Here is a 15,075-nt window from a genome sequence, read left to right as displayed (position 1 = left end):
GAGCCTCATTTTGTGGTCTAGCATATGATCTACCCTGGAGAATGCTCCATGTGCACTTGAAAAGAATGTGTATTCTGCAGCTTTTCGATGAAATGTTTACATGTATATACATATACATACACATATATATATATATTAAGTCCACTTAGTCTAATGTGCTGTTTAAGGCCAGTGTTTCCTTATTGGTTTTTTCCCCTGGAAGAGCCATCCATTGCTATCTGTGCAGTGTTAAAATCCCCTATTATTGTTTTATTGTCAATTTCTCTCCTTATGTCCATTAATACTTGCTTTATGTATTTAAATGCTCCTATGCTGAGTCCATATATATTTAAAATTGTTATATCTTCTTGGATTGATCTCTTTTTTCTTAATTTTTTAAATTTATTTTTATTTTTTTTGGCTGTGTTGGGTCTTCTTTGCTGCACACAGGCTTTCTCTAGTTGTGGTGGGGGGGCTACTCTTCACTGTGTTGCGCAGACTTCTCGCTGCAGTGGCTTCTCTTGTTGTGGAGCACAGGCTCTAGGTGCACAGGCTTCAGTAGTTGCAGCACACAGGCTCAGTAGTTGTGGCTCATGGGCTCTAGAGCACAGGCTCTGTAATTGTGGCACACAGGCATAGTTGCTCTGCGGCATGTGGGATCTTCCCAGAACAGGGATCGAATCCACATCCCCTGCATTGGCAGGTGGATTCTTAACTACTGCACCACCATGGAAGTACCTGGATTGATCTCTTTATCATTATGTAATGTCCTTCTTTGTCTCTTGTTACAGTCTTTATTTTAAGGTCAATTTTGTCTGATATAAATATTGCTACCTCGACTTTCTTTTTGTTTCTATTTGCATAAAATACCTTTTTCCATCCCCTCACTTTCAGTCCATGTGTGTCTTTAGATCTTAAGTGAGTCTTTTGTAGGCAGAATATATATGGGTCTTGTTTTTATAGCCATTCTATGTCTTCAATTGGAGCATTTAGTACATTTACATTTAAAGTAGTTATTTGCCTTTACTGATGAGTTTTCCATTTTGCAATTTTCAAGTCCCTAGTTGTGGCCTTTTCTTTTTAGCTTAAAGAAATCCCTTAAATGTTTCTTGTAAAACTGGTTTGGTGATGCTGAACTCTTTTAACTTCTGCTTGTCTGTAAAATTTTGATCTCTCCGTCAAATCTGAATGAAAGCCTTGATGGTTGGAGTATTCTTGGTTGTATTTTTTTCCTTTTCATCATTTTAAATACATTGTGTCACTGCCTTCTGGCCTGCAGAGTTTCTGCTGAAAAGCTAGCTGATAGCCTTATGGGAATTCCCTGGTATATAACTTGCTGCTTTTCCCTTGCTGCTTTTAATATTTTGTTTATCTTTCATTTTTGCCATTTTAATTACAATGTATCTTGGTATGGTTCTCTTTGGGTTGATCCTCTTGAGACTCTCTGTGCTTCCCAGATCTGTATGTCTATTTTCCATTCCCAGGTAGGGACATTTTCAGCTATTATGTCTTCAAATATTTTCTCTGCCTCCTTCCCCCTCTCTTCTCCTTCTGGAACCTCTATTATGTGAATGTTAGTACACCTGATGTTGTCCCAGAGGTTTCTTAAACTGTCCTCCTTTCTTTTTATTATTTTTTCTGCTCAGTTTCAGTAATTTACACTACTCAGTCTTTCAAATCGCCGATCTATTCTTCTTTATCATCTAATCTACTGTTGATTCCTTCTAGTACATTTTTTTAAAATAAATTTATTTATTTATTTATTTTATTGCCCGTGTTGGGTCTTTTTTGCTGTGCGCAGGCTTTCTTTTAGTTGCGGTGAGTGGGGGCTACTCTTCGTTGTGGTGCACAGGCTCCTCATTGCCATGGCTTCTCTTTTTGTGGAGCACAGGCTCTAGGCGCGTGGGCTTCAGTAGTTGCAGCACATGGGCTCAATAGTTGTGGCTCACAGGCTGTAAAGTGCAGGCTCAATAGTTGTGGTGCAGGGGCTTAGTTGCTCCGTGGCATGTCGGATCTTCCTGGAGCAGGGCTCGAACCCGTGTCCCCTGCACTGGCAGGCAGATTCTTAACCACTGCACCACCTAGGAAGCCCCCTTCTAGTATATTTTTAATTTCAGTTATTGAATTCTTCAGCTCTGTTTGGTTCTTCTTTATATTTTTTAACTCTTTGTTAAAAACTTCTAGCTTCCCATTGATTCTTCTCCTGAGTTTTTTGAACATCTTTATGATCATTGCCTTGAACACTTTATCAGGTAGATTTATCTCCACTTCACTTATTCTTCTGAAGTTTTTTTCTTTTTTTCTTTTGGAATATATTTCTCTGTTGCCTCATTTTGCCTAATTTCCTGTTTTTATTTCTATGAATTTAGTAGGTTGGTTATGTTTCCCAATCTTGGAGAAGTGGCCTTATGCAGGACACGTCCTATGGGTCCTGGGAGCACACTCTCCTGTAGTTAGCAGAGCTATTTGCTTTAGGGGCACCCTTTCTGTGGGCTGCTTGGAACCTCCTGTTGAGGTCAGCTGACTACTGTGGGCATGCTGGTAGGTGTGGCTGGTCATCATTCCAGTTGGTTGTCAGGCCCTGTTTTGTGCAGGCTGGGTCTTGGCATGGCTGACTGCACAGCCTTGGGTGTCCTGGTCCTAGTGCCAGCCCACCAGTGGGAAGGGCCAGGTCATAAGGCAACTGTCTACACATCCCTGGGGGTGGGGGTGGTCCCAGGGTTAGTGCTGGCCCACTGGTGGGTGAAGCTCAATCCCAGGGTGGCTGGCTGCTGGGCTGGGGGTCCAGAGTGACCCAGAGCTGGTGATGGCTTACTGTTGGGTGAGGCCAGATACTAACATGGATGCCTAAGGGGCCCAAGGTGTCCTGGAGCAGTTTTGGCCTCCCACTGGGTGGGGCCAGGATCCAGGGCATCCTGGAGTGGCACTGGCGTGCTAATGGGTGGACCTGGTCTTGACACAGCTGGCAGGGGTCTGTGTGTTCCTGCGATGATCAGCCCACTGGTGGGGGGGGCTTGGGCCCAGGGGCTCCCAGGGCTGATACCTATCCACTAGTGGGCGATGCCAGGTCCTGGGGCTACTGCTAGTGGAGATGGGTCCTGGGGTCTCTGGCTGTGGGGCCAGGGGTGCCAGAGTTGGCGCTGGCCTGCAGATAAGCAGGGTCAGGGCCCTGGTGCTCCTGGAGCTGGTGTTAGCCTGCTGGTGAGTGCACTGGGCCCTGACACAGCTGGGTGCAAGGTCTTGGCGTTCATGTGGCTGGTGTCCACCCACTGGTGGGTGAGGCCTCTTCCTATGGCTAGTGTCAGCCCACTGGTGGAGCTGGGTCCTGGGGTCTGTGACTGAGGGGCTAGAGCTCCCAGAGTTGGTATAGGCCCACTAGGTGGCTGGGACTTGTTCCTGGGCCATCTGGTAGGTGAGGGTGTGTCCTGGGGCAGGATTGAGGCCTCAGGGGGTCTTTTCTACTGGTGGGTGAGGTTGTGTCCCTGCCCATCTGGGGCACCTGGCCTGGAGCATTCCAGGACTGGTGCTGACTGGCTGGTGGGCAGGTAGGTTCCAGCACTAATAAGCTAGAGGGAGGATTCTAAAGTGGTGCTAACCAGCGCCAGTGTCCTCCTGGTGGGCTAAACTCCCCAAAATGGCATGTGTGTCCCCAGCGTGAGTTTCAGTTGCCTCCTGACTCTCCAGGAGGCTCTCCAAGATCAGCAAGTGGGTTTGACCCAGGCTCCCTTCAAATTACTGCTTTTGTCCTGGGTCTTGGAGCATGTGAGATTTTGCATGTGCTGTTTAAGAGTGGGGTCTCTATTTCCCACAGCCCTCTGGATATCCCTAAACAAAGCCCCATGGATCTTCAAAGCCAAATGTTCCGGGGGCTTGTCTCCCCAGTGCAGGACCCCTGGGATGGGAAGCCCAATATGGGGGTTGGACCCCTCACTTTGGGGGCAGAACCTCTGCAATTGTAACCAACCTCCCATTCATGGGTCACCTACCTGGGGGGCATGAGTCTTGACTCACTGCATCTCTGCCCCTTCTCCCCTTCTCATTGAGGTTCCTTCTTTGTAACTTCAGCTCTTAGAAGACCTTTTTTGCTAGTCTTTAGGTTGTTCTCATGGAAACTTTGTCTGTAAATAGTAGCAATTTTGGTGTGCCTCTGGGAGGAGGTGAGCTCGAGGTCTTCCTGCTCCACCATCTTGGCCACTCCTCAAGTCATTAAGTTTTGTTTGGTTTGATTTCCTTTGGCTTTAATCTGAGGGCTCTACAGCTGCAAAAGGTACTGATGGCTTTGTAGTATAATAAAATCAGATTTTTAAAAAATTAGCAAACGTTTCTTGCAAACAAAGCAAGGCAGTTACCTTGATACTGTTGGCAGATCATTGAAGGTGTATATTCCTATTGGGCCTAATGTATATTTCAGATGATGGCTAAAGGCAGGTGTTCATTTTAAAGAAGAAAGGAAGCAGCCAAATCCCTCTGTTTCTTTCCTCTTTCTTCAGTTTTACAGGGAGGTGTTTTTCTCTAGCTTGTGGCTATGGATCTTTCTCATGTTTTCACCCAGCACTGGTAAGATGAGCTATTGGTTTTCCGGGTTCTCAGCTGTTTCCAAAGCATGCTCGTTTTGTTATGGGTGACCCCATCTCCTCTTGGAGAGTAAGTCTATAAAATTACTCCATAAGCAGAATTATAACTTCAAGTATTCAGGGCACAATTAGACTGTCAAAGAATTCTAGACCTTGAGAGCTCATCTAATCCAACCTTCTCATTAAAGGAAGAGACCTCTCTACAGCATCCCTGACGGATGTTCATCTGGCCCCGTTGGGGACATTTCTTCTAACAGGGACTTGTCTTGCTCTTTAACTTGGCAATTTAATTATAAAGTACTCTGCCTCTCTACAAATTCTACCCGCATATTAGTGGCTTACTATTCTGAACATTTTATTTATGTTCACTCAGTACTTCTAACCATCTTAAGATGTAGACTCGGTCACTCCGTTTTATAGATAGAGAGACTGAAACACAGGAGGAAAAGTTCCCTAAGGTCAAACAACTATTACACAGAAGAGCCCAGCCCTTGATCCCACATGCTTGGCCTATATTTCCTCTATACTAAACAGAACGCTCACACATTACGACAGAAACCTATCTTCCGGTTGAGATTAATGGTCAATTTTTGGGTAAGTTGTTCCACTAGTTAAGAATTCACATAACTCTTCTACTATCCAGCCCACATCTTTGTGAATTGCATATAACTGTCTTAGGAAATTTTAAAAGATATCTTCTTTAAAATCAACATATATGTCTATGACATTCTCCTGATGTACTAGTGTGATAAAGCCTTGAAAAAGAAAATGAGATCAGTTTGGCACAACTTGTTTTTAAAAATAAACTTATTAAAAGCATGTGTTGAATTCTGAGTTTTCAATGAAGTGAACACACCCAGATAATTACCACTAAGATAAAGAAAGAAAACATTATCAGAATCCACGGGCTGCCTACCCAAGGGCTGCCTGTCCATGACCCATGACAAAACCTGGCGCCATGGCTATGCTTAGTAAGAGACACAATGATAATTAACGAAGCATGTTAAATTAGCTCTCTGAAGCATTTAGACTGTGGAATACAAAGAGGGAGGGCCAGCTGAGAAATGGGGTCACATTAGAAACAGAGGCACAGAGATGTTATGAGAGGTTGAACAGGTGGACCATGGGGTGAGAATCCAGTCTCTGACTTGCCTTGGATCCCGCACAACTCTCTGACTCCACACTATGTGTATCCATAAAATAAATCCTTGTTTTCTTAAGGTTCCCTGTTCCTTGTAATCAGAAGATACTACCACCAAAACTACTAGCCACAAAGCCTCTTCACCCTCATCATTTCGATTCCCCACTTGAACTGACTGGTAGTGGCTGCCTGGAGAACTGTGTGCAAAATGACTCTGAGATGGAGTTCAATGGAAAAGAGTATTATGGTGTCTGCTATGTGGGTTTTTTTTTTTTTTTTTTTCTGGCGGGGGCAGTGGTGTGTGTGGAAGAGAAGCAGGGAGGGTGCCATGAACTTGCCATTCCTACTCTTAGCCCACATCATGAAGAAATCATGGATGGAAATAGATGGGAAAAAAAACTGAGTAATTAATCACCATATTAAGCTGGGTTTTTTTTGATAAATATCTTTCCCTTAGCTGTTCCCCTTACCCCACGCTATATCTCAGCCACATTTTTAATTGCTAGAGTCTCTTGAGTATATAAAGAGGTAAAGCACATCTTACAAACCAGAAATCACTGCATATGCCAGATTGTTTACAGCCTAACCAAGTCATATGGGCTCCTACCCACAAGACAGAGAATTGCTCCTGTTACACTGATGAGGCTTCACTACATAGAGGGGAAAGCACTTCTTTTCATCTTGGGAAAGACATGTGAGGATTAAGGTTTTACTAGCTGAAAATAATTCAGTAGCAATCTAAACTGTATGGGTCAACTTCAGGTTTGTAAGAGCATGAGATTGAAAGATATGCTTATAAACATCCTGATTAAGATACTCGTGACAGGGACTTCCTAAGTGGTGCAGTAGTTAGGAATCCACCTGCCAATGCAGCGGACATGGGTTCAATCCCTGCTCCAGGAAGATCCCACACAACTACCGAGCCTGTGCTCTAGAGCCCATGAGCCACAACTACTGAGCCTGTGTGCCGCAACTAGTGAAGCCCATGCATCTGGAGCCTGTGCTCCGCAACAAGAGAAGCCACCGCAATGAGGAGCCCGTGAACCACAATGAAGAGCAGCCCCCCACTCTCTGCAACTAGAGAAAACCTGTGCACAGCAACAAAGACCCAATGCAGCTAATAAATAAATAAATAAATTTATATATATATATAAAAAGATACTCGTGACAAGAAGAGAAGACTTTTGAAACTCGTATTTTGGGACCATATAATCACTATTCATATACCCAATTACTAATTATGTCAGCCAGTCAGCTTTTTAGAGCGCCTGTGCTGGTGAGCCATGCCTGTGCTAGCTTTCCCAGTTAAAGAAGAGACGTACAAAAAATTCAATGACTATGTATTTGTTTTTGTGAAATATTGCCCTTCATTGGACAATTTTTAAATGTATTTTTATGGGCTATGAAAGTATCACATTTTAAACCAATAACTAATTTTACTTCTTATCTGTTGGTTAGGGAAATGAGGTAAGCCAGAGAGAACTAAGTCATCCCTGAATAATAGGTGTACAGAAAATTTAATTGGCACAGCTATTCCCGCTGAACTGGAAAAGTACTAAAAACTAGTTTGCCTTTACCTTTGACTGTTGTAAAAAGTTGGGTCAACAAAATTACATTCTTAGATAACTGCTCATTAAAGAGCTAGGTGGGAAGCGTGTTCTATTGGACTTTACAGGATCTGGCTAAGATTAACTGTACGTGACACCAGCAAAAAGCATTTGGAGAAATTTCAGATTGCTCACCAAAGGCTGAGGAACCAGCCAAGGTACTGACCTGGAGCTGAGGAAGAGCCCACAGTTAGCAGTCAGCATCCAGCTAAGGATGAAGGTGGGAGCCCAAGCGGACATTCCTGAAACTCTGCAGGGCTGCTTCATCCATGCGTGAACGCTTAAGACACGCCCAAACGCACATGATGAACACCCACAAATCCTAAGCATGAATACGAGGCCTCGTCCTCTCTCTTCTCGCGTCTTTCATGCCCCTGCTATGGAATGAATCTAATTCAACCTTCCAAACCGCTTCTGTTTTTCTTCCCTACCCTGCTTGCTGTCCCGAAATGTGGGCACTCTCCTGTGATTACACCTGTCCCTGGTCCTCTACGTACTCGATCTTTCAGAATGTCATTCACCCTCAGACCTTCCATTCCGACTTGTGTGTAGCTAATTCCTTGGATAATACTCTAGCCTGATCTTTCTTCCTAGTTCTAAGCCCATATCTTCAACTGTCTGCTAGATATTTCCTCACTTCCAACTCTATACATAAAATTTAGTTTCGTTTTTTACCTCTGGACTTCCCCATTTCTTTTACTGGTACCAACTTGGCACTTGCATTGAGACTCAAAACCGTGGAGTCATATTTTAATCTTCTCTCTCTGACTTTTAACATCCAAATTCTCAAGTTCTTCAAGATTTTTTTTTCTTTTTGCATCTACTCTTCCCTTCTCATTTGCATCTACTCTTCCCTACAATCACCACCTTAGTTCAGATCGTCACCTTATTTCCTTAAATCTGAGATGCTTACATTTTCGTAATTTTGCATACCTAAAAACAGACGTTTATTTTATAATAAGTATATATAGTTAATGTAAGTTTTTTATTACAAAAAGTAACATGTCAATAGTGTCTTAGAATCAAAATCCATGGCATCAGACCTAGATTACTGTGCTTCTTCTTGCTCTTCCAGTCTGTATTCCCTTGCTTTTCTAATCTGTCCTGCACGCTATTGCCTGATTAATCTCCTTAGAAAACTGTATTCATTATGTCCAGTGGTTAAGACTCTGAGCTTCTACTGCAGGGGCCATGGGTTCATCCCTAGTTGGGAACCAAGATCCTGCATGCCTTGCAGAGCAGCCAAATAAATAAATAAATAAATAAATAAATAAACGAGAAAAACAACTTCAGTGGCTCCCATCCCCTGCTAGGTAAAGTATGCAAATGTGCCTAGGGGATCAAGTTGGGCACCGAAGGGATCCCACAATCACACCCTGGCCTCTTCCTGTCCTTAGCAACATTATTCCCCTACCCAGATGCTTCTGCCCTGAGCACATCCCCACAATTAGAAAGGCTATCTGTCCTGCTATGTACACCCAGGTTTCAAGTCCTATCTCTGTTGTGAAATGTAATCTGAACACCCTATCCCCAAATAATCTCTTCCTCCTCTAAATCCCTATAGGACTTGTCTTGACTACTCATTTCACACTTATTATTAATTATCTGGTATCTTTGAATGTCTGTATATGTTTATGAGTATAAAGTAATGAATCCAATGTTTTGTAATGAACTGGAAAAAATCAGTCACATTAGTTACCTCATTCTGTGTGTCTTATTTCTCTCATCAGATCATAAATTTCTTGAAGTTTGCTCTATTATGCATACTTACCTCCCTTGAATTGTGATTTATTAAAGAAATACAGTCTAATAAGCACTGAGTTCAATGGGGGGGCGGGGAATCACGTCTTTCATCAGATAGCCACGGCCACCCCTATTCTTCTCTCTATGGCTGGTCCCAATTACTTACACTCAACTTCTCCCATCTGCCCTCCTCCAGCACCCAAGCTTATGATCTTAGTAGCACAACACTATTTTTCAGGCTTTAGAGTGAATCAAGTGTGAAGGAACACGGTGAGTTGAAGAACAAGGAGAAACTTAGCGGTGTTATATAAGATAGACGTGTGGAGGCAGAAAGTCACTGAGATGCAGCTAAGATGTGGAGGCAAGGCCAGGTCAGCAGGGGGCTTGCATGATGCCATGCTAAGGAGGTAGGACCTTCTTTCTCATCACTAGAATTGGGAGATTTTTTTAATCAGTGGAGGGATATGATCAGATTTGCTTTATTAGAGTTGTGGGAGATGGATTGGGACGAGGAGGAAAGACTAGAAGAAGGTAGGCCAGTTAGGAATAGTATTTCAGGACCTGAATATGGTGGCAGTGGTGGGGATGAAAAGCAAGAGGATGGAATCAAAAGAATGTGGAGAAAGAATGGACAGAACTTGATGGCAGAGATGAGACGATGGCAGGGATGACAATTGAAGAGAATGAATGACAGAGGTTTCTACTTGAGGCAACGGGGCAGCTGACAGTACTGTTCCCTGAAATAGAGAAGAAGCAGGTTCGGGATGGGCTAGAGTAGGTGAGAAGACAAGGAGATCTGATTTGGGTATGTTGAATTTGTAGCCTCTCAAGGACATTTGCATGATATTGAGGACCTGGAGAAAGATATGGGTTGGAGAGACAGACTTGTGATAGGCATAACTCACCCCATAAAATGTGTATCTGTCTTGAAATACACCACTTGCTCTTAGCCCAATCCACCCAACTACATTTCTTGTCCTACCTGTTTCACCAGATTTTTATAATGTTCCTGGTTCCCAGTTTGTTATACTTTAACTCTTGGCCAGTTCAGAACTCTTTTTATGATATTTTATGTGTAGTAGTTGTCTAAGTCTTAGACAGTCTGACTCAGACACTATTCAATTTAATTGCATAGGGAGTAAAGTTCTCTGGAAATGCAGGGACTTCAGTTTATTGCACTTTATGTTAAACATTCCGTGGTGTTTCCTGGCCACGTTCCCTCTTTTCCAGCTCACTTCATCCAACTGCCTACGCACGCACGTAATCTTTTCTGCCCTCCAGCTTCTATTCTCTTAACTCCTTCTTTGCACTTCTGGTCACTGCTTTATTCTTAAAACTTTCTTCTTCCTGGGCTTCAAGACATCTCCCGATTTCCTGCCTACCTCCAACCTCTCTGGCTGCTCTGCTTCCCCAAACCCCTACTTAAAAGTTAACGTTCCCTAGGATTCCCTACTTAGCCTTCCTCTTGTCTCATTTTAGCACACACTTAGTGTGACCTCATCCACTCGCGTGGCTTAACAAACAGTCATCAACATTATTTCTAAATCTGAATGTCTAGCCCAGTCTTCTCAGTCCAAACCCAAATATCTAACTCCTTTTAGGACACCTTTATTTGGATGTGTTCCATGGGCACTTCAAATCATCTTGCCACAGTGAAGTTTTCCCCTTCCCTGTAAACCTGAGTTTTCTCCATTCTAATTCTCAGTAATGGTATTGTCACCCTCCCAGTAACGTGGGAGCCATCACGTTCTTCTCCTTTCTCTTTCAAACTCAGTCTGCCATGAACTCCTACCTATTTTACATTTTAAATGAGCATTTTCCTAGATGAGAACACAGGGTGGTTGAAGATAATAAGAAGGGAGTGAGACTAGCCTGGTGGGAGAAGTTTTGTTGAGAAATATTGGGAAAAAATGGTTGGATTATTAAGTGGTAGAGTACCTTGGAAGGTAACATTAAGGCCACACAGAGTATTTCAGAGTTAATGTGGTAGTAGAACCACCAAACGTTAGGCAGGTGGATGAAATGGTAATTTCAAGGTGCTTTTTGTAAAAAATCAGTCACTTGGAAAATGGAATTCAGAGCAACTATTACCTTCGTAAATAGAGACAACCATTTCTTACATTTCATTGATAACATGAGGAACAAAAACCTAAGACATTCCAACTAGAAGCTCAGAAAATCTGACCCTGAATTTAAATGGAAATGCAAGTGCTACTAAAAAATAAAAATAGTAAATTCTCATTGAAGAAGGCAAATTGAAATTAGGCATTAGTGATATAACTAGAAGTAGACTGTGTTGAAAATAATTGCAAGCATGACATCATTTGATTGAAAAGTGCTTATAAGCCAATTCCTTAACTATAAATGATCTTTAAATTGAATAAATATAGACTTTTTTTTAACACCAAATTGAAATGTGATGCTGATTTCCTAAAACATCTGGATTTCCATATGCCTCAATAAAAATTTTAGGTTAAGTAAACTAGGTTATAATATAGCACACTATATAATGTACTTATATATTGATAAACATGGTAATTTCCATTTAACTTGGCTTACATACTAATTAACTCAAAATGAAAGCACTCCCCTCACCAGTGTAGTTAGTCAATAGGTAATAGCTGGGAAAAAAAGTACCATAAGCCAGGCAGCTCTATATGTTTCAGAAGCAAAGGAAAAAATAAAAATAGTCGCAGTAAACACTGCACTTCTGGAAATAAACTACATTTATGAAGCAGAAGATTCAAAAAGTAAAGGCTAACCCTCTTAGTGATGAAAGTATCTCTAAGAAACAAAACAGCAACTAGAGAATGACTATCAGGAGTTAGCAGTAAAAAAAATAAAGAAAAAAGAAAAAAAAAGAAAAAAAAAGGCTGATATGTTAGATTTAAAACCAAAGCTTTCAAAAAAGAAAAAAAAAAAAAAAAAACAACAAAGCTTTCCTCTTTCCTTTTGTCATTTTCCCCTTTTTCCCCCGATAGCAATTTCAATGATAAAGTTCTATTGAATTGCTAAGTTACTTACATGAGGGCCTGGGAAGCACAACCTTTGGTGAGGATACACACTGATTTCCATCCTGTGGCCCAAGCTCTGTATCTGGTGTTTGAATCAATGAGCAGGGCAGCTATCTGTTCTTTAACTGCCACAGAGCAGTCACAAGTAGCCATCTGAATTCCAGACTAAATCTTGAGCCCCGCCTCTCTGAAAAGGAAAAAAAAAAACGTGACTCTAAACTCTTCTTGTATTTCTGGACAGTAGCTTGAAAGTAGGAGGTCAGTCAGTGCCTGGGTGTTATTTTTCAGTTTTTGATACACAGTTCTACCTGATGATTTTATTTTCCACTATAAAAATTATTTTCTTCTGAGTTTCTTGGAGGTAGAAACAAAAAACTACAATCAAATTCTCAATAGTCTTTTTCACATTGTTTTTGAACACAGGTTTATTCAACACATTTATTGACAGACTACTTAGAGCAAAGAACTAAAAGAGATTAAACTAAAGGATTTAAGGTTCCTTAGTAATCATAGGCCTTAACATACTTAGAACCCTTAGTTTCATGAGATTGAAGGAAAAATCAATATTGTTGCACTTTATCTAAGCTACATTAGGAAAGACAACTGTTGCTACACTTTACAGAGGAAGAACTTTATACTTTGGGTGCTCAGGGACCCCCACAGCCAGATTGGTGGCAAGACATATAGGCTGATGATCTGCTTATTTTTATTTCATTGGCATATGTTCATTTCAACACATCACCATTCTAGGCTTTTCTGCCACACAACTTTACATTCTACTTAAGGAAAGCTAAAATTAGAAGTAATCCATTTTCTACAGGGAACTCTGCTCAATATTATGTAACAACCTAAATGGGAAAAGAATTTGAAAAAGAATAGATACATGTATATGTATAACTGAATCACTTTATTCTACACAACATTGTTAATCAACTATACCCCAATATAAAATAAAAAGTTAAAAAGTAATCCATTTTTGGGAATTCCCTGGTGGTCCAGCTGTTATATTGCAGAAAACCGATCCCACAAGAGACCAAGCACCACACTCAGAGGGTTGGAGAACTCAGGTTTATTGAGCCGGCGGACCCAGACGAGCTAACGCTCCAAAATTCTGGGCCCTGTTTCAGGAGAGTCTTTTCCTTATATAGGTTAAGGCACATAGCTATGATTGCCACAGACTCATTGGTTGGTTTAAACAAGGCTCTAGCTGAGTTTGGCACAAACTGATTGGTTACACAATTACTATAGGTTACAGGAGTTACAGAGCACAGGAGTTGCTATGGGTTACATGCGGGGAAGGTGGGAGGGTTTCCAAATAGCAACTTGCAGGAGCAGGAGCAGGACATTCCATACTTATCAGAACATCTTCAGGTTACAGTTGATTACTAGGTCATCTTGTTCTTATCGTGGCACAGCAAGCAGATTTTACAGAAACAGAGCTAGCATAAAGTTATTTCTACCTGAACGCAAACTTCTAATTTTCCTCTTCATTTCCCCCTCTTCATGCCCCTTAAATCTTATAAGGTATCAATCTCTTGATCTTCAAGGCCTAGGGGCTGGTCACTTCTCAAGGCTAGGAGGTGTGTGGTGGCCCCCCTATCCGCGGTGGCTGCAGCTAGGCTGGAAATTATCCTCATGAATAATGGCAAGAGACAAGGTAAGAGGAGGCAGGTCCCAAGGAGGAGTAGAACTATTTCCACAAGAGTTTTGAATCCTCCTAATTAAGAGAACCATCCCCCAAAGAGCTCTCCAGGATTTCATTCCTTCCAAGTTTGGACTGAGACATGAGCTATTTTAGTCATCTTGTTGGTTATTTTTTATAACCTTGCCCTTATCATCTATCTGTAGACAACAGTTACTGAGATTGAACTTTCCACAGATACCCCCTTCTGCAGCCAGTAAGTAATCTAGGGTCAGGCGTTTCTGATAAATAGCATTATGCATCTCGGTTTGTTGTTTTGCCAATAAATTAAGAACATTGGCCATTTCATTAGTAATGATTTTACCGCCTGGAGCCGGATAATTCTGTTAAGCATGTAAATTGGGGTTCGGTAGCCCCAGGACCCATCTTCTGCCCAAGTGGCTGGCCCATAATATTGGACTGTGTTTAGGAGGCCACTCATCATCTTTCCAGTTTCCAATCTGTAGAGAACTGCGTTTCCTGGTGAGGTCTCTGTCTTCATAAACTGGGACCTCTAATAATTTACCTTGGGCTAAGGGAAGTAGGAAAAAGGAGGATTTTTTTTTGGGGGGGGGGGTTTGCTAGTCACGAGGAGCAGATGTCACCATGTAGGGATTTAGTGTTTTTCTAGATATGAGGAGATGCAAGGGTTGGGCTCATAAAATCAGCTCCTGAAGACATCTAACTATCTGAAGACCTGTTTCACCCATCCTCCAGAGCACAGAGTGCCTCATTTCTGGTCTCCACGCTGAATTCCCTTTAGGAGATGTGGAAGGTCAGTAGCTACAGCAGCACAAAGTGATTTAGTCCTTGTATAGGCAGATGGCAAGTTCCAATTTATAGTTGCCAGGGCTCCCTCATGGTCATAAATTTGACCAAGCTCTGGGAGGCATTTCATGACCATTTTGTCCCACGGTGCTAGGAAGCCTCATTCCTAGGTCTGATGAAGATCTCGTCGATAGGCCACTCAATGTGCCAGTACTGGGCTAGGTCTTTGTAACAAAAGCCAAAGCTCTCTGGACCACCTGTATTCCTAATCTGTTATGGTCCAGGAAAAATTCCCTCTTGTTGCATCTTCCCATATCCAGAGTTACATTATTACAATCATTGATCTTATACAGAACTATATATTTGATCAAATGCTTCAAGTAGCCTAGTCATTGTTATTTTTGTTGGCGGTTCAGTCACACATTTGGTAATACAAGAAGCAATAATCTTGAAAAGCAGGAAAATTACAAATAATATAGCTAGTAGCATCAATAGAGTTACAAGTAAATACTTAAGCCAAGAGCTTCCCACGCCAAACCAGTTTTTGAAGCGGTCAAGACTTCGGAGT

The 15,075-nt window shown here is 41.9% G+C and overlaps 1 protein-coding gene across 5 annotated transcripts in view; it reads right to left on the bottom strand.

Moving 5' to 3' along the window:
* Nucleotides 1-15,075, bottom strand: part of GNE (glucosamine (UDP-N-acetyl)-2-epimerase/N-acetylmannosamine kinase) — a 74,171-nt gene that overhangs the window by 58,683 nt on the left and 413 nt on the right. For all 5 annotated transcript variants that reach the window (XM_057722204.1, XM_057722207.1, XM_057722206.1 and 2 more), the window contains exon 2: nucleotides 12,069-12,245. In XM_057722204.1, the coding sequence (XP_057578187.1) occupies nucleotides 12,069-12,119 (51 nt within the window). In that variant the 5' untranslated portion in view covers nucleotides 12,120-12,245. The remainder of the gene's footprint in view (nucleotides 1-12,068; nucleotides 12,246-15,075) is intronic.

Source organism: Hippopotamus amphibius, chromosome 2 (assembly GCF_030028045.1).
Source record: "Hippopotamus amphibius kiboko isolate mHipAmp2 chromosome 2, mHipAmp2.hap2, whole genome shotgun sequence".
Taxonomy (NCBI): domain Eukaryota; kingdom Metazoa; phylum Chordata; class Mammalia; order Artiodactyla; family Hippopotamidae; genus Hippopotamus; species Hippopotamus amphibius.
Note: the sequence above shows the minus strand (reverse complement) of the source record. Positions and strands in the feature narration are given on the sequence as shown.